The following is a 25953-nucleotide window of genomic DNA, read 5'->3' on the forward strand; positions in this document are numbered from 1 at the left end:
AGGTGCATCACCTTGCACTTGTCTGTGCTGAAACCCATCCTATTCTCGTGCGCCCACCCTTGTAACCTGTCAAGGTCTGATTGTAGCCTGTTGCATCCTTCCAGTGTACCCACATCCCCCAACATCTTATGTGTTTATATAGACTAGCTCAGCATAGAATAGTTTTATTGTATAAGCCTAGTCTACAGTAGGATAAAAGATTATTATTATTTTAAATACAAGGTATTAACTGACTGTAGGAAATCCTGCTGAAGATAGGGTACGTTTTATTTTTACACGTGATAGCTGACTAAGGCAGAATCTGAGATCCTCCTTACATTTTCTCTATCTCCAGTAGAGTTTTACAAACCAGTTAGTGATACAGCTTTTATTCCAGTCTTTGAGACATGTGAAGTAGCCAGTCTGCACCAAAAAAAGTTTGCTTCTGAACTATAGCAAGATACATACTCCTAGGCTTGGATAACACCCTTATGGAATTGGAAAAAACTTCCTGTATATTTTCTAATTGTAATTGATAAAGCTGTAATTTATTGTTTACTGTTTGTGAGCATCGTATTAGTATCATACTTTTTACCTGAAAACTAATGTATAAAGCCAATAGGCTTGTGCTGAGCTTAGGTGCTTTTTGCCCTTTTTGTGTGGCAGGAAGGTTCCCTCTGTCACTTTTCTTCAATGAAGCCAGTTCATTTGTGCTGGCATTGGATTTAAAATCAGTCAGCTGTGGCAGTGTCCCTCGTTTTTGCCAATTTTGACTGTCAGTATGATAACTGTGTGGTGACATGGAGATGTATACTTTGTTTAGGCCCTGATGCAAGCAAAACTCATTGAAAATGCTGGGAGTCTTTGCAGTGAATTTAGTAGCTTTGGATCAGGCCTGTAGAACGCCAGAAACTAAGCTGACATTTTCCATGTAAGAGACAACTGCAGCTTCAAGTCCAAGTATTAAATTTGGTGGGGGGGTTTCCATTTAAAAGAGTATAGGGAAATATGTTTTGCAACAATAGATGTAATTGCCAGTTGTAAGCACATTATTAGCATTACACTGTACTTGGAGATCCAGAAAATGGCACACACTTTGAAAAGAAATTGGGTTTACAAGTCTGGTCTTATTTGTCAATTTAAATGAAGTGCAAATAATCAACTAGTTGGCATAAAGACTGTAAAATAAATTTAGTTTTATTTTCTTTTGGTAATCTAATTATTGTTAATACTATGTAGTAAGAATTTGTTCTAACATTGTTGATTTTATCCGGAAACCTTCCACTTAAAAATACCTGAAATGAATGAGCTTCAATGAAATGTAAACCTCCCCAATAAACCCTAGGTAATAAATTACCACTTCAAAGAAGGAAATTACAAGAGGAATAAAATTCCTGAGATATGACTTTGTCATTTTTTATTCTGTAATATTGTCATACACTTAGGCTCTAAGATTTCTCTAAATTTCACAGTGGGTAGAAAAGGAAATAGTCACTACTAATTGCAGTGATAGAGAGCTTTCCTAGTGGTCCCCCTAAATTAAAGTGGGTAGGAATTCTAGCTAAAAAAACTGACTGTGTTTCATTAGCAATAACAACAAAGACTCGTTCAATAGACAGAGAACATCAACAACCTGTACAGATGGATCAGTGAAATTAATTAGGTACTGACAATGCCTTTAATGGGAATTGGTTATTTCTTCAAATAAAAAGTCTCTTCCAAGAGTGAAGAATAACACATTAGCCAGGGGAACTTTTTGAATTCCTTTGTCCCCCACCATGCTAAGTAAAGAATCTAGGTAAGGTATCATAATCTGTTTATGGTCTCATTTACCACTTACCATGTCAAGGGAAATATGATGTGATAGTTTGTTTTCCACTGTTGTGTCAGCAACAACTTTGACGAGCAAAGTATTACAGACTTCTCTTAACATTTTTCAAACCTGCCCTTTCTGCACCATGAAGTTCAGTCACACCAGACCAGTTAAGTCATTTTTGCACGGTGAAAGCTCCCTTGCCGACCCCCTCACCTTCTCCCTGTCCCAACGTCCACCCCTACCATGTTCACTGCCTCACTCTGAAACACATTACAGCAAGACCTAGTTAATCTGAACCTGTTTGTAAGTGTTATAAATACAATATACCTACAGTTACTGACTGTTGTGGAAGCACCGTGCTATGCACGGCTATTAAGGAGTTAGTCTACAAATTGCATCTAAAACTAAAACAAATGAAAACCAGCCACGCATTTTATTTAATTGCTGTGCTTCTCCTCTTTTGTATGACATAGGCCAGTTTTGTTGTCATTGAAATTGGAATAAAAAAGGAAAAATCATTTATTGGCTCTGATCAAAAGGCACAAGCTACTCATGCAATAATTTCCTTTGATTCAGACATGAACTATCCATCGATCAGCCTCCGAACTCGCTTCTAAATTTCAAACCTGAGCTAATCTCATTCTGACTTTAAAATTGAAAACAAATTAATCAGCCTAGCACTGTCTTGCAGCAAGTTTCGTTCTTTTTTTCTTTCTTTTTTAAGAAAGCAATTTTTCCGCTCTTTGGGAGCGTAAATTAGCTTCATCTATAATCTCGGAAGTGCAAGTCCATCAAACCTTCCTCATTACTGCCTGCTACACCTTGTCTGAGTCAGACTCTGCAGATCCTCCAGTACCCTTATTTCTGTGAAGGGAATTTTTTTCCCCCTCTTGTCTCAGAGGCAAAAGCAGAAGTGGAATCTGCTCACGCTTTCAGCAGTTCCCTCCCTGGTTGTTGTAGCAGTCGCTGACCTCCAGGCACTATGAACAAACAGCAAAGCTGGGAACAAAAGGAGTCTTCTGGCTGCCATTATCTCACATTAACATAGCAGACGCGCTGCGGTGTGAACAATGCGAGTCTCATTCGCGGATAATCAGCGAGTACCCAGGCATTTGGATTACCAAGGCAACAGGCAATGGTAGAATACTGGGTGGGTGTGTTTTTTATTGTAAAGGAGCAATCGGATATGGAATCCCAGGTATATTGATAAACCAGAGCAAAATAAATGCCTTGCAACAGGGGGGTGGAAACTGAGGAATTGTTTTGCATTCTAAAACACATGAGACAAATAAGACATGGATGAAGCAGGTCTGTGTATGCTGTGAAACGCAATAAAGATTAAACTGCATCTGTCAAGCTGAAAATGATCATAAGATATTTTCAGCATCTTATAAAAGGTAACAGGTGGCATGTTAATAATAGGGCCATTAGTGGTGGATTTTTGTAACTGTAATCTGGGACTGTAATAATGCCTTGCATGGTCTACTTGTGTAGCAAAAGAACTGGATGTGATGCTTTAATCTTTTTTTTTTTAATCAGAATGGATGCTGTAGTCCCATCATGTCATATGGTGATAACCCCATCCAGCCTCTTCTGATGCAGGAGTGTGTTTCAGTAACTATTGTGTTTCTTACCTGCAGAGCTGTTGTCATTTGTTCTCCATAGACAGAAATAAGTTGCATATATTTGTGTATGTTTGCATGCACATGTGTGTATGGACACGTGAAATACATAACAGGACTAAATATATATGTCATGTTCAGGTTCAGGAGCCTCTTTATTTCCTTTTAAGGGCAGTATTTGGCTTGATTTGTGTTCTGGTAGAAAGGGTCAAATTCTGACTCTCTAACTCACGTTGAGTAGCACCTTACTCTGCAAGTACTCCTGTTGAATTCAGTGGGATTGCTTGTAGGATAAGATGAAACTAAGCAGTAGTAAGTGTATTGCAATTTGATCCATAGCAAACCAGACATGAAATGAAAGGCAGTTTCTCCAACTAGTGAGATACTTAGGCCATATAGGCCTCACAGGCCTATATGGCACAACAGTAAGAATAAAAGTTCAAGCGTCATAGCATTCAGAGGAGAATTTTATCCTGTCCTGAACTTCAGGCCTAAATTTGCAATGTTACACATCTATCAAATTCCAACCCAGAAGTGGCTGCATTTCAGTAATGTGCATAGTGTGTTTGCACATACATACACGAACACCCAACAATATAGACATTTTGGACATAGTATAAATGGGTAACACAAGTCTGCACTAATGATAGTCATGTGCCAAATTGCAGAGCCATGTGACTAACTGCATGCGTCATGTACCTTCTGCCTGTCTCACCTGCCCTCTGCACACTAGTTAATTTTCTGGGAACTGACATGCCATACCTCAGCGGAGCTGAAAACAGCTCTCCTTTTTTTCAAATAATCTGCCAGGCTTCCTTCTTTTTCAGTCAAGAGTAGAATTCCTACCCCCCTTCAGAATTTCCCTCCAGCACATGCAGCATTCAGCTCCAAAACAGTGGAGTTTAAATTAGAATTAGGGCTTTTCAAAGGGAGACAGACATAACCTATACAACTAGCTGGGATATTTTTGGTAGGTGACAAATTTTAAACCCAAGACAATTTTATGTATAGAAAATCTCTTGGGGATATTTTTTGGAATTTCAGTGTTTATGTATATATAATATTGTCATGGTCTTTGACGCCTGCACATTAAGAGTCATAAATTTAAGAAACTCTGATGGAGGGAGATAGTCCAAGAAAAAGTTTTAAAATCATGTAAAACGCTTTTTGAAATGTAGCTGGTATATGTAGAATACCAGTGGTGTGCTCCAGGGTAAAATATTTAAGGTTTTTGGAGCTATATCAGTTGAGTATGTATTTGTATAGCATATAGCACAGGGGTCAAGTTTCATGTGTTAGACCCTTAGTCGGTATCATAATAGAAATATATATGGTAAATGTTAGCATTTATTTTTAGTTGGAGCTGCATAATCCACTTATGACTTCAACAGTCTTAAGTAAAACAGTCAGCCCAAACTCATACTTATGATCATTTTTCACACCTATTACCACTATTATGCATCATTTTGGGTTTATTAGTACTTTCTAACGTGTCATGTCAAACCCTTTTTTGTATTGAAAAATGATATACATAGGTTATTATTGTCTGTTTTGATAACTCCTCAAATTTCCCTGTTGTTTGGGATCACACAGCTATATCCCAACTACTTGGTGATAGATAGATAGATAGATAGAACGAACAATGAATGGGGTCCTTGCATCCATTCCTCTCTCCGGTGTTAGAGTGTGTTGTAGCTGTCTAGGAATTTTGTGAGAGGAAAGGGTTTGTGGGGGACACAACACAGGGCTTTTCTCCAGTGTTGCTATTCTACTGTGTGCTATGGTCCCCACCTCATACGCATCCAGTATTTTCCAAATTCTGGATGTGGTAAGTAGGACAGAAGGATCCTTCACTACACTCACTGTGTAGTTTCAGATGGAGCAACGCTCAAAGTTCAGGATGTGTGCACCTGTATCTGAATATCTTCTATTTGTAAACATTGGTATTGAAAGTGGGTATTAGAGTCGACATAAAATGTAGCATAAAAGGTTATGCAATAACTTGGTCACGTATTACCATGATAAAATATTTTAATAGCATTTGGATCTTTTTTAAAAATATCCATAATTTCAAGGGTTTTTAATTGAAGTTGTCTGTATTTATATAGATACACAAGGAACGGGGGAAAAACAATGTAGCTAAAGTCCACTCCCTACCTGAACACATAAAAAATTAAAAGCAATATTGGAATTCAGTACATGCATTGAAGAACACACAATAATATTATCTTTCTGCTATAAGAAAACACTACATTCTTAACAAGTTTAATATGGTGACCTGACCAGGAGGGCTCACCAACTGCCAGGCAGGTCACTACTTAGCAAATATCTCAGTTACAGTCACTCGCACACAGAGCTTACATAAAGCCAAGCTGAAAACTCATAGTTTGCTTAGACCTTATATAATATGAAATCATTGGTTAGCATGAGAGTAGCTGAGAGTTTCATTTCCTCCTCTTACCTTGGGCTTTGTGTTTATCCACTGTTAAGGTGTACGAGTTTTTCTGTTGAGGAAAGAATGTTATTTCTTTGTTATTATTATTTACTATAATTTGTTTAGTTTGTATTGCAAAAGCAGCATCATAAGGGCTCAACCAAGGCCAGCTGAGGCTCTGATGTGGTAGGCAGTTCCTATCTCAAGAAGCTTAATAAGGTAAAAAGAAACGTGCCTGGGATCAAACAGTAAGTCTGGAGTAGATCCAGAACTAGAACCCAAATCTCTTGATCTCTCCAGGATCTGATCATGCATCTTGTGCTACCTTTTACTAATGCATTTTTTGTGTTAAAAAAAAAAAAAAAAGAAACCAAGAGATTTTGCTTTGTTGGGTTATGCTCAGCTTTGAAAACTGGAATTTTACCCCCTTTAATTGACAAGGGCATGGTAAATATGACAGTGAATGCCTCAATAGCAGTTGTCTGTGTGCATCAGTGTCAGTCCAAGGAGCACTGGTGAAGTTGGTACATTTAAAGGACTCTTTTTTTTTATCTGTTGGCAAACTAGTAGATAGTGCAGGTAGGCCAAGTAGAATACCTGCTGGTATTAGTCCAGAACTGGTATTAGTCTTATTGGACCCCAGCTAGAGGCAAAGGCATGAATCACTCCCTTCCTCCAATCCTGCATGTTGGATGACTTACACTAACTTAGTCTTAACAGTTGCTTTGGCTGCTCACTTCTCAAATCAGCTCAGCCTACATGTAAGAGAAAACAAGTATTCCTCCAGAACTTTAGAGCATTGCTGGACTAAACCATGACTAGCGTTAATTTTGATATAGAATGGTATAAAGTTTGATTCTGGAAACTTAATGCCTGGTGCAAAAAAGCATGTGTAAGTTGCGTGTCCTCTACCTTTTGTTGCTTTGTGATGACCTCCCAGAATAACAAAAAAAACCCTCAAAACAAAACAGGTAAGAAGAGAAGTATGCCTACCATAACTTGTGTATGGATGAGGAAGCCTTGAAACAACTAGTAAAACTGACCTGTTTCCTTCTCCAGTCTTATGTTTTCCATGAGATTTTTATTGAATCTGTTTAGTGGTAGCTATTTTAATAAAAAGTAATGGGTTTTATTATTATGAAAAGCACTTTATAAACAATTTATATATTTAAAGTAATTATTTAAACATACAACCTAAACTTGAAGTGTAAAGGTTGGTTGTTTCTCCCATTTATACCTACATCCATGAGATGTAACTGCATCAAAGCTCTATAGGTATGTGACTTTTACAAAGTAACATGAATCGCTTTTTTTCAGTAATCAGAGATGTAACAACAGTGTCAGATATACTCACATTATATTAACGTGTGAACCAACAAATAGTAGTTTCAATTTTGTAAGCCTTTTTAAAAAGGCATTTCCAATAACTGCCACAAATCATGTGTGAATCATTGCAAATCACTAGTTTCAGTGTACTCATTTTCATGAAGCAACTTTTAATAGTGAACTTAGCTAATAATCCATGGCTGATATGAAATCTGTGACCAACTCAAATAAATGGGGAAGGTTGCTGTTTTTTAGGTAGTGCCACTAAAGAAGCTCTCTAGACCTAATACATTTCTTTCCTATTACTGTTTGCTGACCAGTGACTTCAAAGCATACAAGCAACTGAATACTCTTTCTCCTTGCACTGTGATTGCTGGATCACTATATTACATTTTAAGGCTAAGTCAGAAAGCCAGTGGCTGAACTGATTCAATCTTTGCAGGTTAGTCTAAGCTGCATAGATTGAACCAAGAAGCAAGGCAACAGACATTCACTTTCAATTCTGGAAATGTAGCCACATGCCTGCAGTGGCTCAGGCTAGAACCTGGGGGCAGGGGCAGGGGGTGCTAGAGCATGCCTTCCCACCACTGTCAAAATGAAGGGAGGAAAGAAGCCCTCCAAGGCTTTCTTTCCCTCCTTACTTGAGTGGAGGGGATATGGTGAGGCCCCAGCCTGGGACTAGCATGCTGAGGCAATGGGGAAGCGGGTTTTAAACCCTACTCCGTGGCCCAAAGGGACAGCAGCCCCAATCTGCCCGGGGGGCAGCCCCTGCCAGGGTTTTGCCCCTGCCCCCAAGCAGGCTGAGGTAGGGAAACCCTCCCTGGCTACACAGGACTGTAGCCTGGGCAGGGGGCAGCCCCTCCCAGAGCCCTGCCTCCTATTTGAGTGGAGAGTGGGAAGCATGGCCATACCCAAGCTGGGGGCTCAAAGGCTGAGGCAGGGAGGGAGCAGGGTCCAGAACAAGGAATAGGGATTTAAATTCCCCCTTCCCCTCCCCTTAGCCTGCATGGGAACTCAGCTAAAGTCTGTCTTGCAGGGGTGAAGTAGCCCCTGCCTGGCTTTTCCTTGATTCCCTGATTGAGTGGATGCCCTCTGGCCACATGCCACACCCCTCTGCTCAAGCAGGGAGCAGGAGAAAAGCCAGGCAGGGAGACTGTTTCACCCCCAGGCAGGGAGCAGAGGGGCAGGGTCAGCCCTGCTCTCTGGAGCAGACAGCCCAGCCCAGTTCAGAGCTGCAAAGCAGGCTGGGATGCTGGGGGACTGTGAGTTAACTTGAACCAGGAAGCAGTCTGGTACAGGAGTTTTATAAACTGGTTTGACTTAAATTAGTTAAGTCTGATACTATAGCCAGCCAGATTTATCTTAAACCCATTTCAGCCACTTTGTAAGTGGTTTAAGTGTACTGAACTTCTGTTCTGTTACAGGTTTAAACCAGTTTCTGATCACTTAAATCTGTTTGTGTGCAACTTCTGTCCCTATCCCAAGGGTTATTTTCCCTCTTCCTCTTTATTTTTTATTCCATGGCTTCCTCTGCTGCTTAGGCCTCAGTGATGACCACTTTCATGTGTGGGTTCATTAACACTGTTAGAAATGTAGTTGATACTCTTTTAGCTGGACTCCATCTGAGCCCAGACTAACTCAGTGCCCTCCAGGGTGTAATTAAGAGACTTAATTACCCTTCTACTGATGAACAGAAACGACGTTGTGTGTGGCATTTCTTTTTGACTGAGGAGGTGGAAGATTCTTTCCCTATTGGCTGCCATTTTCAAGTTTAAAAAACAAGAGTGGAAGAAATCACAACTGTAGGTAGCAATGGAGGAAATGTAATTGTACTTTTTCAAGCAAGAATCAGATTTCTCACATTAGAGTTTTGTTTGAAAATTCTGCATTTGGTATTTACCTAGATCTTCTTTGGAGGTTCTTTTGTGTTTCCAAGGGATATGAGCAGGTATTGAAAGGGTGAAAATGGAGGTTAGTTTATCCTTTAGTGAGGAGTCTTATGTCACAGCGTATCCCAGTTCTTCATATAGTTCAAACTAGAGAGGAACTCATGCAGATGGTTGTATCTGGAAAACTGAAGGTATTATATCTAATAGGTATAGGCCATAAGTAACCTTGTGTGTTTAATCCATAATTGGCTAGAATTTGAGTACCCTGTAAAATGTCTGAATTTCTGAACTGAAGTGCAAATCAGTAGCGTCCCCAGTGAGGTCAGTGGAGTTAAACTGATGCAAAACCAGAGCGAGATCAGAATCCAGCTCAATGGATCTAAATTACAATTTGAAACTGATGTTAGGTATATCTGCTATTTCAGTATTTCCATAACTCAAGCTCATAGTTTGCTGAGGTTCAGTGTTGTGATGCTGTTTAAGAGAGAGGCAACATGGTTGAGAGAGGTAAGAGATTTTCCAAATTCTGAGTCCTGTTGTTGGTTAACTTATGTTTGATGGGCATAAAATTGTATTTTGCACAAATCTGGCACCATTTGTACTTTGTAGGCTTTTATATGCTGAGGTTGGGCTTCTCTGCCTGAGACTGTCATCTGTCAAGTATGTGGCTTCTTGTGGTGTTTCTTATTTTTATTGTTATGCAAAACATTAAAACATTGAACTACATAGATGAGATGTGAGGGTATATATGCAGTAAAAGCTCTTTCAACTGATGTGTTTTCTGATCCTTTTCCTACAGTTTCCCTGCTAATTCATGAGTATATACTTGCTAACAATTTCAAGGTATTTTTCTTGTCCCTGAGATTCTACTTTCTGACCCTAGCAAATTACTATATTGTTCCAGTTTTCTTCTCTAGTTATTAGAGGTTAGTTACTTTTGCTAATTCGCCATCCCCTTGCTCTGTGACTCTGGCAGTACTTGGTACTCACAACACCAGAAGGAGAGTTCTGGTCTCCACCAGCATTAAGAACAGTAGAGAGAGATTCAAAAGCAAAAGGGAAAGAAAACAAGGAAGTGGGATGTGTCCTAGAAAGATTCTGGTAGGAGCTCGGCCATTTCACCTGGCATCTACAGATCTGAAAACTTAGTGTGCCACCAGGACTCCATGTGGAACACAGCTAGTAGGGCTATCAGAGCAAAAGAGACATCCGTAGGTTTGGGTAAGCCAGGGCTGTCCAGCTTCTAAGCAGTTGCAGGCTGTGTGTGTCCTGTCCCCTCTTCCCTCCCCTCTTTCCTCACCCTGAGACAAAGGAAGGATGGTCCAGTGGTAAGAGTAAAAGCATGAATTTGTGACATCTGGGTCCAGTTCCCTGATCCACCGTAGGCTCCATTTGTGACTTTGGGTTAGTCACTTGCAGCTGGATCCTGTTTCATTCTTAAGAGCCCAAATGGCACTTACCCAAAATGTAGTTGCTATTTTTGGCAGTTTGTGATTCTGTTCCACGTGCAGCATGGATGTCCAAGCTCCATACAGCTCCTGAGTTTTCCCAGGACAAGTGTAAGTCCTGAAATTGGAGCCAGGCAAAAACATCATGACTAACATTTTATACATCAGAGGGGAACTGATCCTCCATCTGCTTCCCAGCATGATGCTCTTAACCACCAGTACACAGACTTGGTATTATCTGGTCTCCTTTCCAGCCCTACTCTTGGAGTTGATTCCCTAGGTCAGTGGTCTCCAAAGTGGGGTGGTCTCCAAAGCAAGATGATCTATTGGGGTGCAGGAAGAAGATATTAGAACTTCTATTTATATTTATTTTTTATCTAAAAAAAAGAAAGAAATTAAGCCTTACTAATATTTAATATATGGATTGACACTGGTGCCCTCACTCGGTCCATATGTCAGATTGTCACATGTCACGTATGGTATGCAATGTATCCTGGGGAAGAGTGGGAGTTCCACAACGTGGAGGGGTTGACAGTGGTGCCCTTACACGTTCGTTCACTTTCAGCGTATTGCGACATATATTGGGGGTGCATGCTCAAAAATTTTTTACTGATAGAGGTGCGCAATCAGAAAAGTTTGGAGATCACTGCCCTAGGTGATCGGTGGGGTGGGCTTAGAACATAGGCCTCCTACTTCCTGAGTAAATGCCCTAACCACTAGGCTGTTTGGCTGGAACATGGGAGGACTTCCTGCTTCTGAGTCAAACACCATTTAATAATGGGTTTTGCTTGGCTACAGTTTCAGGAGTTGTGCTCACACAGAGCTTTGTACCTACCTGGCCAGAGTGCAGCCTACTGAACTTGCTAAGTATCCTGCCTTCAAAGGTAAAGACTGTCCAGCACTCAAATACTATGGGCCAGACTATTTCCTTAGTTAAAAAGGTTTTTGCAGAATCACAGTTACAGTTTATAGTGCAGTCAAAGACTAGATTCTTTGCCTAAAGCAGAACTCTAAAGCCTCTGAATGGGTGGGATCCCAAGCATCCCCAGCATCCCCACTGGACATCCGTAACCCACCACTGCGCAATGCTGGCACACCACTGCTGCACTACATGGGTGGCTGCTTTCCCTACTGCACTGCCCAGATCTCTGGGCCCCCTCTGGGCTTTCTTAGTCCCACAGGCCACACCATGTTGTTCCCAGGGGCAGGAAGCATAATCAGAGAAAAGAAGAGGACCCTGGGGACTGCAGCAGCAGTGGGGGTACTGGTGCCCTGGCTTGGAGCCTGGGAGTTGCAGGTTAACCCCCTGCGGGGTGGATAGGGCCCAGGGACTACTGGTTGGACAGCTGTAGCCTAAAGGATCTGTTTTAAAAGGACCTGTCTAAAATCTGTTTGGTCAGCATCTGTTTAAAATCAAAGCTCAAGGCATATATATTCATTAAATATTTGATACACGATTGAGGAAAGCATCGTACATGAATAAAATTAACTTGAAAAATAATATGTGAACCAGTTAGTTGCAAATAGAATCTTTTGCGCATACATTGCATTTATTTTTACTTGCCATTAAAGGTTTTGACATATTTGATAAATTATATTGCATAATCCTTTAGTTTGAAATATATAAATATTCTCTATCTGTACTGTATTCGGCAGGACTTTTTTTTTGCAAAGAGCTGTAAGTCTTCTCCAGAAGCAGAGCACAGAAACTCTCTGCTTGTGTCTGTGACCATAGCTTATGGAAAAAGCGAATTCTCTCCATCATATAGTTATCTGAGCAGACACATTTGTATTTCAGCAGTTGATTTCTAGAACACCACTTAGCTAATACTGGTTTTGGCATCCAGCAGCATCCAGCCATCATACAGTAGGACGCCAGCTGAATTTTAATTTACTTTTTGAAAATGACTGTGCAAGTACTATTCTTTTAAAGGCTCTTCTGGCCATTCTGGGACCCAGTGCAGACATTGTAGCTGCAGTCTAGTCTCACAAGCTAATTGAATTGGGATGAGACAGCTGAAGCAATGATTGTTGAAGAGCTTGAGATGGATGACTTTTTGTGTCACAAAACAAACACATCCAGGCAGCTTGCTTAGTGTCCTTGTTGAAAACTATATCTACAAGTTTGTTATTACCTCTTCAGGTAGCAGAGTTTTAGAGGTGAAATTTCTGTGTTTGAATATATTCCCTCCAGCATGAGGTGGGTTTTGTCTATCATGAAAAAACTTATTTCCCAGCTCCTTTCATACCGTAGCGATCACTCTTTTAGAAACCAAAGCCCACTTCGTAAGTCTATTAGACTCTTTACAGGGGGAGTGAGTCTGAGAAGAGCTCAGGTTATTCCATCTAAAAGATTAAAAGATCAGTTCTTTCTAGCCCACCCCGTCTCCCAGGATTCATTAAACAGTTATAAAGCATGACTCTCGTGTATTTGTTTTTTACAGTGATGGGTCTTTCCCTTATGACTCTGTTCCCTGGCAGCAAAACACCAATCAGCCACCAGGTTCTTTATCAGTGGTCACTACAGTATGGGGTGTGACTAATACCTCCCAAAGCCAGGTAAGCATCGCTTTATGCTCCCAGCCTTCAGTTATCCATTTGGATAAATTTCATTTTGGATTAAATCAAAATTTATCACTATAATAAAAAATCTTTAGAAATAATAATAGAGGAAAGCATGGGTATGTGTGGAAGAGCTTCATTTATCATAAAATGTATCTTTTTCCACTAGTTTTTTTCCTTGGAGGAAACGGAAAGGGCAGCATTTTAGAGTTTCACTCAATTGAATTCTAACACATATAACTGTACGGATGACAGTATTAAAGTAGAGAAAAGCATATTTTTTCAGGGCACAGTGTACACAGGGAAAAATGCTATTTCTGATCTTCTCAAACTGTCTGTGAATTTAGACTGGAGTCACCAACACATTTCGGTGGAAAACAGCTGTTGAAACTAGGGTAATAACATAAAGTTGGGAGTTGTGGTCCTACTTTTGCCCAGTAGCCAAATGGTGAGGCTCCTCATGTGGGAAGTGGGATACCAAATTCACTTTCTGCCTAATTTAGAGTAGGAATTTAAACCTGTCTTTGAGCAAAGTGCTTAAGTCACAAAGTGAAACCAAGAATTTTGCAGTGGGTTTTCGTCAAGCTTGTCCCATGGGTGCTGTTCATTACTGTGAAAAAATGCATAAATGTGCACTGCAGCAGAGACAGTAGCAAAGGTCTTTTCCATTCCAAGTGAGCACCGTAACCACTAGGCTACAGAGGCATTCTCTCTCATCTACTGAACACTTAATGAGCCCTACAGAATGGAACAATTTAAACATGAGAGAATGAGAGCTATTTTTCCCAGAATACCTTGTAGCATGGTGGTTAGAGCTGGGAGATGTGGGTTCAAATACTCTTAGAGAAGGGAATTGAATCAGTGTCTCACTTCTTAAGTGAAGTGCCCTAACCACCTATTGGGCAGAATGGGACACCATTACTTTCTCCTCTTCTGCCTGGTACCTATGCTTGGCCATCATTTCCATTGATTTTAATTTTTTTAAAAAGGACTAAAATGGAAACAAAACATTTTGTTTTGAGTTAAACAAAATGCTAAGTTAGAACTAGAATTTCAGTTTAAAATAATATTTAATTTTTGATCAAATCAAAATTTGTGCTTCTGAGTTTTTTGCTTTGGCCTGAGAATGATAAAACACTTTTTAAGTCCTTAAAATTATCTTGGTGCAATGTTCTGAAATACCAAGATGTGAACAGATGTGTAAGAACTAAACAGTTAGAGCCAGAGTAGAGAGAGCCAGAAAAAGAAAATTCCTTCCCATCTTCCCTTAAAAAATGTGTCCTGGTTTTTTTTCAATCCCAAATTGGAATGGAAATTGAAATGCAAAATCTGAGAAGGGGATAGCTTTCCTCAAAAGCTGTGTTTCTGGGGAAGCAGATGGAATTTTTCAGCTAGCTTTCTGCCTGCCTGGAAGGCTCTCCATCAATTTCACTTTCTTCCTGCAGGCAGCAAGTCAAATTGACAAGGATCTTCCAGCAGGCTGCCAGAGGCTGAGTGCCCAGGCTCTGTACCTCTTCACATTCCCATACCAGTTTAGATGCTGGAGTGCAAGGGACATGGAGAGCCTTGGCAGTCTGCCTCTCTGCTCCCCCCAGTGCAGCTGTGGACCTCTGAGTGCCTGACTAGAAGATTCTTGCCAATAGGTAAAAGTGGATTGCTACAGTTCTGTGGCACCAATAGCCAGAAGAAACCATTAGACCATCTGTCCTGACTTCCTGTTTATCACAGGCCAGTAAACATCACCCAGTTGTCCCTACACAGTAACTTGGTTTAGACTAAAGCATTTAAATCCTCAGAAAACTGTACCAGTGTGTATCACAGGCAGATTACAAGGGAGACTGAAATGCTATAGATGCCCATGGCTGCCGTAGTGGCAGGGAGCTGATTACGTCAGATGTGTCCAGACTGTCCTGATCATCCATGCTGCAAAGAGAAGCAAATAAATCCTACAGTTGCTCCAAATCTGAACCAGGAGTTCCTGACACCAAATCTGAAGATCATTTTTTCATCTGAGCACTGTTTAACTCCATCCAGTGTCTTATTTCCAGCAATGGACAATGCCTGATTCTTCAGAAAAAGGGACAAAAAATAGTGCATCAGGGAAAAGTCCTGCAAGGTGACTGGGTGAGGGTTTCATTAGTCATTCTATTAATGTGATGTATGAGCATGTTGAGGGTAATATCGAGCTTTGTGTATAAGGACCCATGAAAGAAAGAAGTAAACAAGGAGACTCCTAGATTCATAGCCTTCAAAGGCATATGAGTTAGTCGCAACCATCCAATAGACCCCTGATGGCATAATTTCTCCCAGGATGGATGAGCCAAACAGCCAGGCAGCCTTCCTTTCAATTTCCAATGAGAAATTTCAGATTTTGATTCTGTAAAAGGTCATTTTCCATTGAAAAGCAGACACAATCATTCCAGTGGCAAATTCTCAGGCTGCTCTAGACCAGAAGAGCCACATCTGCATCCAGCTCTTATTGAAGTCAATACAAAGAGTCTATTAACGTCAAAGAGATTTACATCTAGGACAGCTCTATGGGCATGTCTACACAGCACTGTGGTCTCTGCTGAGAAGCAATCAAGTAGTTAGTACTGTGCAAAGGAATAGCTGGGTGCTACAATACCCTGGGGGACAGCCACATGTGGGGCAGCATCAGTGGCTACATGGTTGGCAGTGTGCCAGTGGCTAGGCCAACAGCACAGCTACTGCTATTTTTGTGCCCCCCTCTATTCCCTTCCCCCAAAGTCAGTGCCTGGAGCTGGTGCCACCCCTTCCCTACCCTTTTGGTTCATTACTTGTGCTGTATAAAAGCATAACTGCAGACACAGGAAGTAGTAGGCACGGAGAGCTTGTGTGATGAAGTTAGTGAACTACTTTAGGCCTTAATTTTGCTATCTGTGAAATGGAAATTCTTCCCACTACTGTTGGGAGGCTTAATTCATATCTGTAAGTCATTTTGAGATCCTGTATCAAAGTTCAACATATGGGTTTTTTTAAACTAAAATTGTTATTTTGGAGACAAATTATTGAAAAATAAAATGTTTACACAAATATTTGTTTTAAAAAAAATCATTTTTTAATGATTGTACAGGTGAATTCTTGGCCTCGTAAACAATGATGTCCTCAATTCTTTGTGGTAACTTCTCAAATGGAGATAATACTAAAAACAAAGAATGCAAATTAATTACAAAATCAGTGTGTAGTGGAGGTCAGAGTAACTCTTAGGTTTCAGTTTCTTGTGAGCTATCCAACATCCTTTGCAAACTATCTAAAACCACAATGAGCTTGATTTATCAGAGTACAGGATCTGTAGACAAATGATATTGTAGTTCTATTGTTTGTAGCAAACTAACATGATGTTAAGTCATAGCTTTCAGTACTTTAAAAGATTTCTCTTCATTTTTAATATTTCTCCTCCATAGGTGCTGGGAAACCCAATGGCAAATGCTAACAATCCTATGAACCCAGCAGGAAACCCCATGGCTTCTGGGATGACTACCAGCAACCCTGGCATTAATTCCCCTCAGTTTGCTGGGCAGCAACAGCAGTTTTCAGCCAAGGCAGGCTCCACTCAGCCTTATATACAGCAGGGCATGTATGGGCGACCCAATTATCCTGGAAGTGGAGGCTTTGGTGGGAGGTAAGACGAAGCTATGTGGGACGGTAGTGGGGAATAAATGACTGAAGAGTTTAAGGGTTGGTGTAAAGATTTAATGGATGTGTTGAAGGGAGTCTTGCAATTTACCATGCTAAACTGCATGCTGCCTCTGCTCCTTGAGAAATCAGCTACCTAGAGTGCAGGGAGATTCATCACAGGAACTAGAAAAGGCTTAGGTCAATCAATTAGCTCTAATAAACCCCCAAAATAAAGTTTTAATTAACCACAGTTGTGACACAGACCATGGGTTTAGGAATGATTAACATTTAGTAGGGTGACTATATGAGAGATATTGATGATATAACTTCCAGCAGTCTGCACAGGGAAATAAGCTCAAATATTAGTTCAGCTATGGCCTTATGAAGCCAATAGGTTTCTCACACCTGGGAGTTTCCTAACAAGAAGATTTTACCACTACTAGGATTTATGAAGTCTTAAATTTTTTTTTTTTTTTATGTTTTTTGTATTGAGGAGGCAAATGTAGTGCTTGTGAAATGCACCAAGTTAACAGTTTTGGTTATCTACAGTTTTACTTCCCATGTATGTATTTTGTAAACAGTGGCAGTAAATATGCTTACTTGCCACCAGCTTTCTAAAGCTGGCCAATGCTGAGACCACTTCTGTGGCAGTAGTGTATTTCCCTCTCAAGGCCTGTTAGCATCCATTTGCATCCATAGCATCCATTTGCTGAGATGGCTGAAATAAATGGCACAGTGCAGTAAAGTAATACAGGCCTAGAATTCAAGAGACCTTGCTTTTGTTTTTATATCTGCCACCAACTTGTGTGACCTTGGACAAGTTATTTAAACTTTCACTACTTGCATTTTCCCATCTGCAAAATGGATATAATAATCCTGACCTGCCTTTTTGAAACATTTCACAGATCTGTAAGTGAACCCAGTTTTATTTAAATACATTGTAGTATTTTTCATGATCAGTGCTTGAACCAGACAGAGGCTGCCAAAATACTCCCCACAGAACACTGAAGAGCTACCAAATGACAGCTTTCAATCACTGTCAATCATACTTGGCCCCATTGGCCTGTTTACTGAGAACTCACTGGAGATAGAGCTGTTTTACTACACCTGGAAAAATTGGCAAACAATTGAGGGGTGTGGATAAACTATTGTGGAGGAATCTTGCTACTGATGCTGCTGCTGAGTCTGCCCCTGGATCGTGGAGAAGTAGAGCATACCTTAGTTTTCTGCCTATCCGTCCAGCGGCTCCATGAAGCAAAGTGTTATAAGGCAGTCAGAAACTTCTGAAAACAGCTGCGCAGTTGTACTGGAGACGCTGACATTCCCTGCACGTTGGTGGCATCTGTGTGACAGCTACACCAGAGCAACTTGTATGTTCACATTTACATCCCCGATTTCCCTCCTCTCCTGCCACAAAGCTTGTTCTCGCTAGAAACCTACACATGGTTTTGGAACAGATCCAAGTAATGTCAGACTGAGGCCCAGATCTAAAACCAAAGCACCAGGCGCATTTTAATTCTTTTTTCTTTCCTTACCTATTAGTTACCCTGGTGGCCCAAATACCCCTGCAGGAATGGGAATCCCTCCACATACGAGGCCGCCAGCAGATTTCACTCAGCCAGCTGCAGCTGCTGCTGCTGCAGCAGTTGCAGCTGCTGCTGCTACAGCAACAGCTACAGCTACAGCCACTGTAGCAGCCCTTCAGGAAACCCAGAACAAGGACATGAACCAGTATGGACCGGTAAGAGAACAGATCTCTCCTACCCATCTGCCTTCTCCCTTTGCAGATAAGTGAGTGTCCCTCTTTAGCTCCTGTGTATTTGGAGTGTGTGTCTTGAGGTATGCATGGGAGAGGGGCAGGTATCCCCATTGCAGGGCATGTGTGCATACATGCTGATTGCATAGAGTACCTAGCACCTCATCTGTGTGAATCCTTGTTACCTGCTGTGTGCACACATGTACTTCACGGGTTGTTTCTTAGATGAATGCATGTGTTTTCAAAGTGACAGTGTCACCTATGAATGACGCATTATTATTACCTTCCCCATCTCCCCAACCCTCCCAATTTGATCACCCTGACAAGAGTTCCAGAGCTTTATTTTAGGTTCTGTCCTGTTTCTGATTACATGTTATCCTTTGATTTAGTTTAGTTGTTTCCTAACATAGTTAGAACAATTACCTTTTCTCCATTAAAAAGAAAAAGAACTTAAACTCACCCTCTTTCAAACTTTATGAAAGTAGCAGTTTGAGCCATGCAGTTTGGTGACTCTGAGTTCAACCTACAGTTACTCCTTGCAACAAATTTGACTAAAAATGAGCAAGTCTTGATCTGTGGCAGCTGCTTTTCTCCATTGCTTTCATTCCTTAAAGTAGGGCTATCCAGATGGCTGTCCATGGGCTGCATGGGGTCTGTGAGGAGTTAATTTTCAGCCTCCAGGTTTCCACAGAGGCAGCGTTCCCCACATTGCTCTGGCTGCAGCAGTATCTGGGAGGCTCTGGGCTCCTTTCCTATGGTTTTGCATGGTATGGTGCAGACTGCAGGTCTGTGGGAGCCCTCTTCATCCAGGGAGCTGAGTGTGGAGGCCAGGACAGTGGAATGGGAAGGAGTGGGGGTAGGGAGTGTGCATTAAAGCATGTGGGGCTGGCTCTTCAGCTGATGTGTATGTATACCTAGCTCCAGTGAAGTCAGTAGAGATGCACCTTCTTTACACTAGCTGAGAATCTGACCCATTATGTTGCCAGTCACCTAAAAGGATTTGAGTGACTGGTTTTAAAACAGCTTGTTTCTTATGTAACTGATATCTATCAGCCTGGTTGCTTTTACAATTTCAAGCTGAATGATTATCGTGCAAGAAAATAAAAAGATAAAGCATAGAAGGCTGCAAGATTTATAAGAAAAATGCGACATAATCCACCCTGCAAACAAAGCGTACTCAGCTCCCCCCTCCCATTGTAAATGCGTGTCGCATTTTATTCTTTTTTTTTTTTCTTCCGTTGAAGGTTTGTTCCTCTTTCCAGATGGGTCCCACTCAGGCTTACAACAACCAGTTTATGAACCAACCTGGCCCTCGGGGCCCTGCTTCTATGCCAGGCAACATGAATCCAGCAAGCATGGGAGCAGGAATGACACCTTCCAGTATGAGCGGGCCTCCAATGGGTATGAACCAGCCCAGGCCTCCTGGGATGAGTCCCTTTAGTACCCACGGGCAGAGAATGCCACAGCAAGCTTACCCAGGGCCACGACCCCAGTCTCTGCCTATACAGGGCATGAAGAGACCATACCCAGGAGAGGTGAGACATTTAATTACTCCATTTGTCATGCTTCAGTATATACTTTGGCGAGATTCATTTCTGTGCAGAAGTCCTTGTAACACCCCAACTAATGGGTATCATGAGGCCCTCCTTGTACATGAAACAGAGATGTAAGTCCATTTCAGCACCACCTAGGAGCCCTGATTCTTCAGTTTGTAGCAGATCTTGCTTTTTTAGCTGTGGAAGTCCCTATTTCAGCATCTGACAGGGCTGCCAAAATAGCAGCCGTCAAATCTTCACAAACCCAGCAAGTGCTTGAGCCCTCAAAATGTCATGTTGATTCTCTCATGCTTGAGCTTGCATTCATAGACTTTCTGCACAGGGATGGGTTTTACATTAAATGCTTAACCGAATGTTGTTATGATCACAACCTCTCATGTGTTTATGAACTGTATTTTTTCATTTTTGAAGAAATAAAGGTCAGGACACTGCATAAACTCCCAGCATGAATAAAGCATTTAAAAAATTGCTTTCTGAACCCTGTGGCACGTATATGATATATAAAAATAATTTTGGACTGTCTTATTTTCCTTTATCTCTGTCTATGTTTTACTAACAAGGACATGAGCAGAAAATCAGAACATTTTACAGGACATAGTCTTGATTTGCCATGTGATTTCAGACAAATCACTTGTGGCTAGATTTTTAAAGGCATTTAAAATTTAAAGGTGATTTTTCAGAAACACTAATTTACCTAATTTCTATTGAAATCAATGTGATTTGTGCTTCTAGATGAGTCGGAAAATCTCATTAGTCACCTATCTGAATCTTTAGGCACCTAAGTATCTATACCAGTCTGCTCCCTCAGCAGAAACCTTAGAAGTAATCTCCCTGTAGCATCATATTGTGTATATGATACTGATAATGCACTAATTGACATATTTCCCTAGTTGTACCTCCACAAAATGTAATGGTGGCAAATTTTCAAAAACACTTTTGCTGAAGCTTGACATGGAATATCCAAATGTTAACAAATATTTATTGTTGAGTTGCTTGCAGATAATCTAAATAATCCCTTTTCTGGCCTGTAAATGAATGATATATTTTTTTTAAATAGGCATAAAAAATACACTTGCTGCTGCAGGAGCTGTTTATCTAAGAAGGCCTTTTCATTCTTTAAATACTGTCACTCTCTCTACAGTTGAATTTAAAAGAGTGGCTTGTTCAGATGATGTTTTTTAGCATCAGAATTCACATTTTGGGGAAGATTGTATATCCCTTTTCACTGCTTCACTTGCAGTTTGTCATCCCAAGTGAATACAATAATGTTCTCAAGTAATCAGCATTTTACAGTGCAATAATCTCACATAGTTCCGTACTAGCACTGTGAAAGTTTAGTGGTTGCTATTCTGATTAGAGTTTTATGTTTTTTACAAATTCTCTTATTTCAAAATTAACTGTTTATTGTTTTAATTAAACGCTGTTCCTAACAAATTTGCCATCAGACTATAACATTTTTACCTTGCCTCAAAAGGGCTAAATAGTAACAATGATTAGGGACCCATATCCCATTTAATATTACTAGGATTTGCACATTCTACACACTGATACCTAATTGCAAATGTTGGATAAAGAGTTCCTGAGATAGGGAACATTAACTTGAGTTTATTTTCATTTTAATTTATGTTTTGAAAATGTGATCATGAATTCAGGATTATCTCTTGCATTAAACATATTTTTGTTGCCTTTCATCTCTATTGTAAAATAGCCAAATTATGGAAACCAGCAGTATGGACCAAATAGCCAGTTTCCTAACCAGCCTGGTCAGTATCCAACTCCCAACCCTCCAAGGCCCCTTACATCTCCCAACTACCCCGGACAGAGAATGCCAAGCCAGCAAAGCACGGGGCAGTACCCTCCTCCAACAGTCAACATGGGACAGTATTATAAGGTGAGAGTCCACCAGTCTACCAGTCCACTGTGTTCTGGTAAAGTTCTGTTCCCCGACTTTATGCATAAAATAAGACTCTGGTAACATCACAGGATGCACAGATATAGCTTGATCCTACATAGTTAAAACCAACAGAAGTTCATCATTGAGTGTGATGTTGCAGATCAAGCCTGTGGTGATCATGCCATATTATAATTTAATTAGTAGTTTACACAAAACTAAAATGGAACGGTAGTTCTTCTCAGTCCAGGCTTTGCCAAGAAAATGTTGCTTGAATTTTAAATATTTATGTAATTACTGAAAAGGTGATCACAGCTTCCATTCTATTTCTTTGGATATGAAATCTATATAAAGAAGTGTATAATACAGTTCCCATATAAAGCTTTTTGGGTCTTCATATGCATTTTGCTTTTCTTTACCAAAAAAACATACAACAACTGACAAGAATCTATCTAAGGAAATGTATAGTAGCAGTGACCTGTTTGGTAAAAACCCAAGAAGTGATACAGGACTTGCCAGTGATATCAACTAAGACCACAGGTGAAGCTTCCCCCAGATGTTGCCTTGAATATTAAGTTTGGAAGTTAATTTTTTTATTAACTTTTCCCCTCCCCCCATTATGTTTCATTTTGTCTTTTTACTTCTTATGCTGCTTTCCTTGAGCAAAGCCCAGCAGAGTTGCCAGAATGTTGAAAATTGTTTATTGTCACGGTCGTTCTGAGTTAGTTTTGGTAATTTATCCAGTGTGAGTCTCTATTGTTGATCCTTTGTGGCTTGACATTACTAGCTGTGGCAAAGCTCAGTGAGGATGTATTCCTTGTAGTGTTTCTTCTAAGAACTTTTCAGGAAAGTTGATAAGTCAGATCTTTCTCTTCAAATTCAGGTGGTCAAGCCTTTCTGTGTCATTTGGGTATCAGTCCGAGCTGGAGGATTCTGGTAGTGCTGAAGGTGCAAGTGGTTGAAAACATCTTTGGAAAGGATTAGGGGCTCATTTACCACAGAGTGTCTGTCATGTCTGCAGTCAATCACTCATTGCTCTAGGCAAAGCATTTATTGCGTTGTGACAGCTTCTGTCCTAGTTCTTCAAGAGAACAGATCCTCAGATGATGTAAATTAGTGCAGCTCCATTTAAGTTAAGAAGCTGCAATGATTTATGCCAGCAGAAGGTCTGTCCCAGGTGCGTTAAAGGTGGAAGAGCGAGCTTTTCAAATATGGTTCTTTCTGTTGAGGTTTTACATTTTGTTTTGAGGTATTTTTTTATAGCCAGTGGAGTTTAAAGAGCAAACCAGCTTTTCTAGGAGCAGTCCCCTTTACTTACTACATTCAAAGGAAGGTCAGCTTCAATTAAGATTAGCAAATTTCTGTAGTTCAACTATAAAATTAAAATACAGGCTGGTATGGTGAGAGAACAAGTAGACATGAAGACATCATGAAAAAGGTTTGTTTTTCCTAGCTAAGGCGCATAGGTCAAAGTTGCAGTACAGGTGAGCGAGTCCTTGGAATTTTGAAAACTGTGGTGATTACAGCCCTGATGAATGTAGAAACCTAATGATCTCTGATCTCAGTAGGGCTTCCCACACCATGATTACTGGATGGCCTAAAGATAATATGCTCTCAGACAGAGGTAAGGTGATGTAATATTTAAGATAAAAGAAGAGGCATTGTAGAAGTAGGGCTAAAGCAGGAGTGACCAGAGGTGGACAAAAAAAGGCAGTACAGAAACCAGAAGTAGCTAGCTTCATGTCTATGGTGCTGTATGTTTTAAAGGGAGGAAAAAGAAAGGGAAGAAAACTAAGCAATTAAGGCTAGAAAAATTAGTTCTTCTCTGTACATTTTAAATACGCCTGCGCCTGACTCATGGGCAAGAATCAGATTTTGAATGTCCCATTATTGGGGTCATTTGTAGAGATATTGGTTCAGGCCTGTTTGTAATTTTAATGATTGTAGAGCTGTGATCAGCACAGGATTAAACAAAGGAAATGGTAGGCTGTTGTCACGTGGCTGAACAGTGGCATTATTGTTGGTTTGTTCAGCCTTTGTTATAAGACGGAAAACCAGCTAACTTTTAATTATTTATTATGTTTCCTTTGGTGGTGCTAAGAGGGACAATCAAGAATGGGGCCAAATAGTGCTAGGGAGGAACATGTAACAAAAGATATTTCCAGACCAAAGAGCTTGTACTCAAAATAGATGAGACAGATTAAAAGGCGGTGGAGGAGGTAGAACATGACTACAAATGTCATGCAAGTTCCAGGACAATTTTGGTTTTATCTTTTGTGTAAATTCTTTTATTTTGCTGGGTGGGGTTATGCTAGAGGGGCCAGGTAGAAAGAAAAACAAAGGAAGGGAGGGGGATGGAGGAGATGGAAATGAGGAGGAAGTGGCCAGGAGAGATTGGAGCGAACAGCCAATCAGCCTAGGGGAGAGACACCTCTGTGGAAAAGGCAGAAGGCACATTGATGGCCTCATTGGTGTCTGGTCTCTGCTTGAACTGATTTCTTCAGATGACCTGTTTCGCTCCTCAGTACGGTCTCTTTCCCCAAAGCTTCATGGCCTCAAGGAATGGAAATGTTCCGCTGTTCCAGGTTTCCCCAGAGGTGTGGGTACGTCTGCACAGTTTTTAATCACTGGCATTTAAGAGCTGTACATTCCACTCTATCTTTTCGTTTTCAAACTGCAGTAACAATTTGGTCTTATTTATTTTTCTAGCCATCAAGGCCTGTACCTGTGGCAAATTACCCTCATTCACCTGTTCCGGGAAACCCCACACCACCTATGACTCCAGGGAGCAATATTCCTCCATACCTGTCGCCTAATCAGGATGTCAAACCACCATTCCCACCTGACATTAAGCCAAATATCAATGCTTTACCACCACCTCCAAGTGAGTAGCAAGCAGAGCAGCCTCTCAGTCTTTAACTGTCCCTTCATCCTCTGCCACACTTACCACAAAGCCCAGAAATAATGCTTTATAAATAGCATCTTGATTGCTGCAGTCTGAGGAAGAATGCTGATTGCCAATTGATGTGTGGCATTGACCAGCCACGCTGTGCAAGCTACTCAGAGTTGCGGGTGGGAACACAGGAGAAAAATCTTTTTTTTCTAAAACAAAAAATGAAAATGCCAGATGGGAATCTGTTTTCAAGTTCAACTTGTAAGTGTTTTGTCACTGAAATATTCCTTTATTTGCTTGCTTGGGATAAAACTTTTAATTTTGAGCTGTCTCACATTGCTGAGTTAATTTATTGCATAAATTTTGCATTGATATCAGTGGTCGTATATTTTGGTCACTGGCAAAGCAACTGAATTCTACAACAGAATATATTCTAATGTGAATGTTTATAATGGTTCCTGGTTGTGTCCCATGCAGACCTCTTGAGAATGTGCATTAGTGTGCCAAATATTGATGTATATTTTTTTCAAAGCCACTCAGCCTCACAGCTACATTTGGTTAGGAACAGTGAAGGGCTATCGCAGTTGTCTACTGACACAAAACATTTTGGACCTTAAGATGACTAATGAACAATGCAAGATATCATTTACACAGGGATTAGGAGAAGCAGCATGCTTTCTATAGAATGATTTCTGTTGTATTAGTTCTTTGCAACAAGTATTTGTGTATTGATGGTGAGCTGAAAGATGAAGGTTATTGAGGCTGCTGAAGCCTCAGCAGTCTCAAAGGGAAAAGGAAATTTTAGGTAAGAGTTGAATAGCAGCTTCTGTTTTTACTGAGAAAGAAGAAACACAATCATAAATTCAGTGATTATAATGGGCAGAGAACCTTCCTGCCTCACAATAATTCCAAACAAAACCTTTTGTGTACAAGAACATAACCACTGAAAATATCTGGTCCTCGTAAATTACATATAATAGGCAATAAAACTCTTTGTGATGGGAGACTGAAAGGTTAGTGGAACTGCCTTTTGCCGCTGTGTCCTCATTTGAACCAAAAGTCATTACCCTCTGGTGTTGCACTTGAATTGAGTTTAGTAATCTCAATTCTGGTTCTTAGTAGAGACATAACTTCATTGCAAC

At 40.5% G+C, this 25953-nt stretch overlaps 1 protein-coding gene across 13 annotated transcripts in view; it reads left to right on the plus strand.

Annotated features, from left to right (window-relative positions):
* ZMIZ1 (zinc finger MIZ-type containing 1) overlaps nt 1-25953 on the plus strand; it is a 500213-nt gene that overhangs the window by 439578 nt on the left and 34682 nt on the right. For 11 of the 13 annotated variants that reach the window (XM_019555666.1, XM_019555672.1, XM_019555671.1 and 8 more), the window contains 6 exons: nt 12959-13073; nt 16502-16719; nt 18258-18456; nt 19716-20006; nt 21736-21918; nt 24628-24802. In XM_019555666.1, coding sequence (XP_019411211.1) covers nt 12959-13073; nt 16502-16719; nt 18258-18456; nt 19716-20006; nt 21736-21918; nt 24628-24802 — 1181 coding nt within the window. The remainder of the gene's footprint in view (nt 1-12958; nt 13074-16501; nt 16720-18257; nt 18457-19715; nt 20007-21735; nt 21919-24627; nt 24803-25953) is intronic. The other 2 variants (XM_019555670.1, XM_019555679.1) reach the window with 1 other exon arrangement.

This window comes from Crocodylus porosus, unplaced genomic scaffold (genome assembly GCF_001723895.1).
Source record: "Crocodylus porosus isolate Cpor-Errol unplaced genomic scaffold, CroPor_comp1, whole genome shotgun sequence".
Lineage (NCBI taxonomy): Eukaryota > Metazoa > Chordata > Crocodylia > Crocodylidae > Crocodylus > Crocodylus porosus.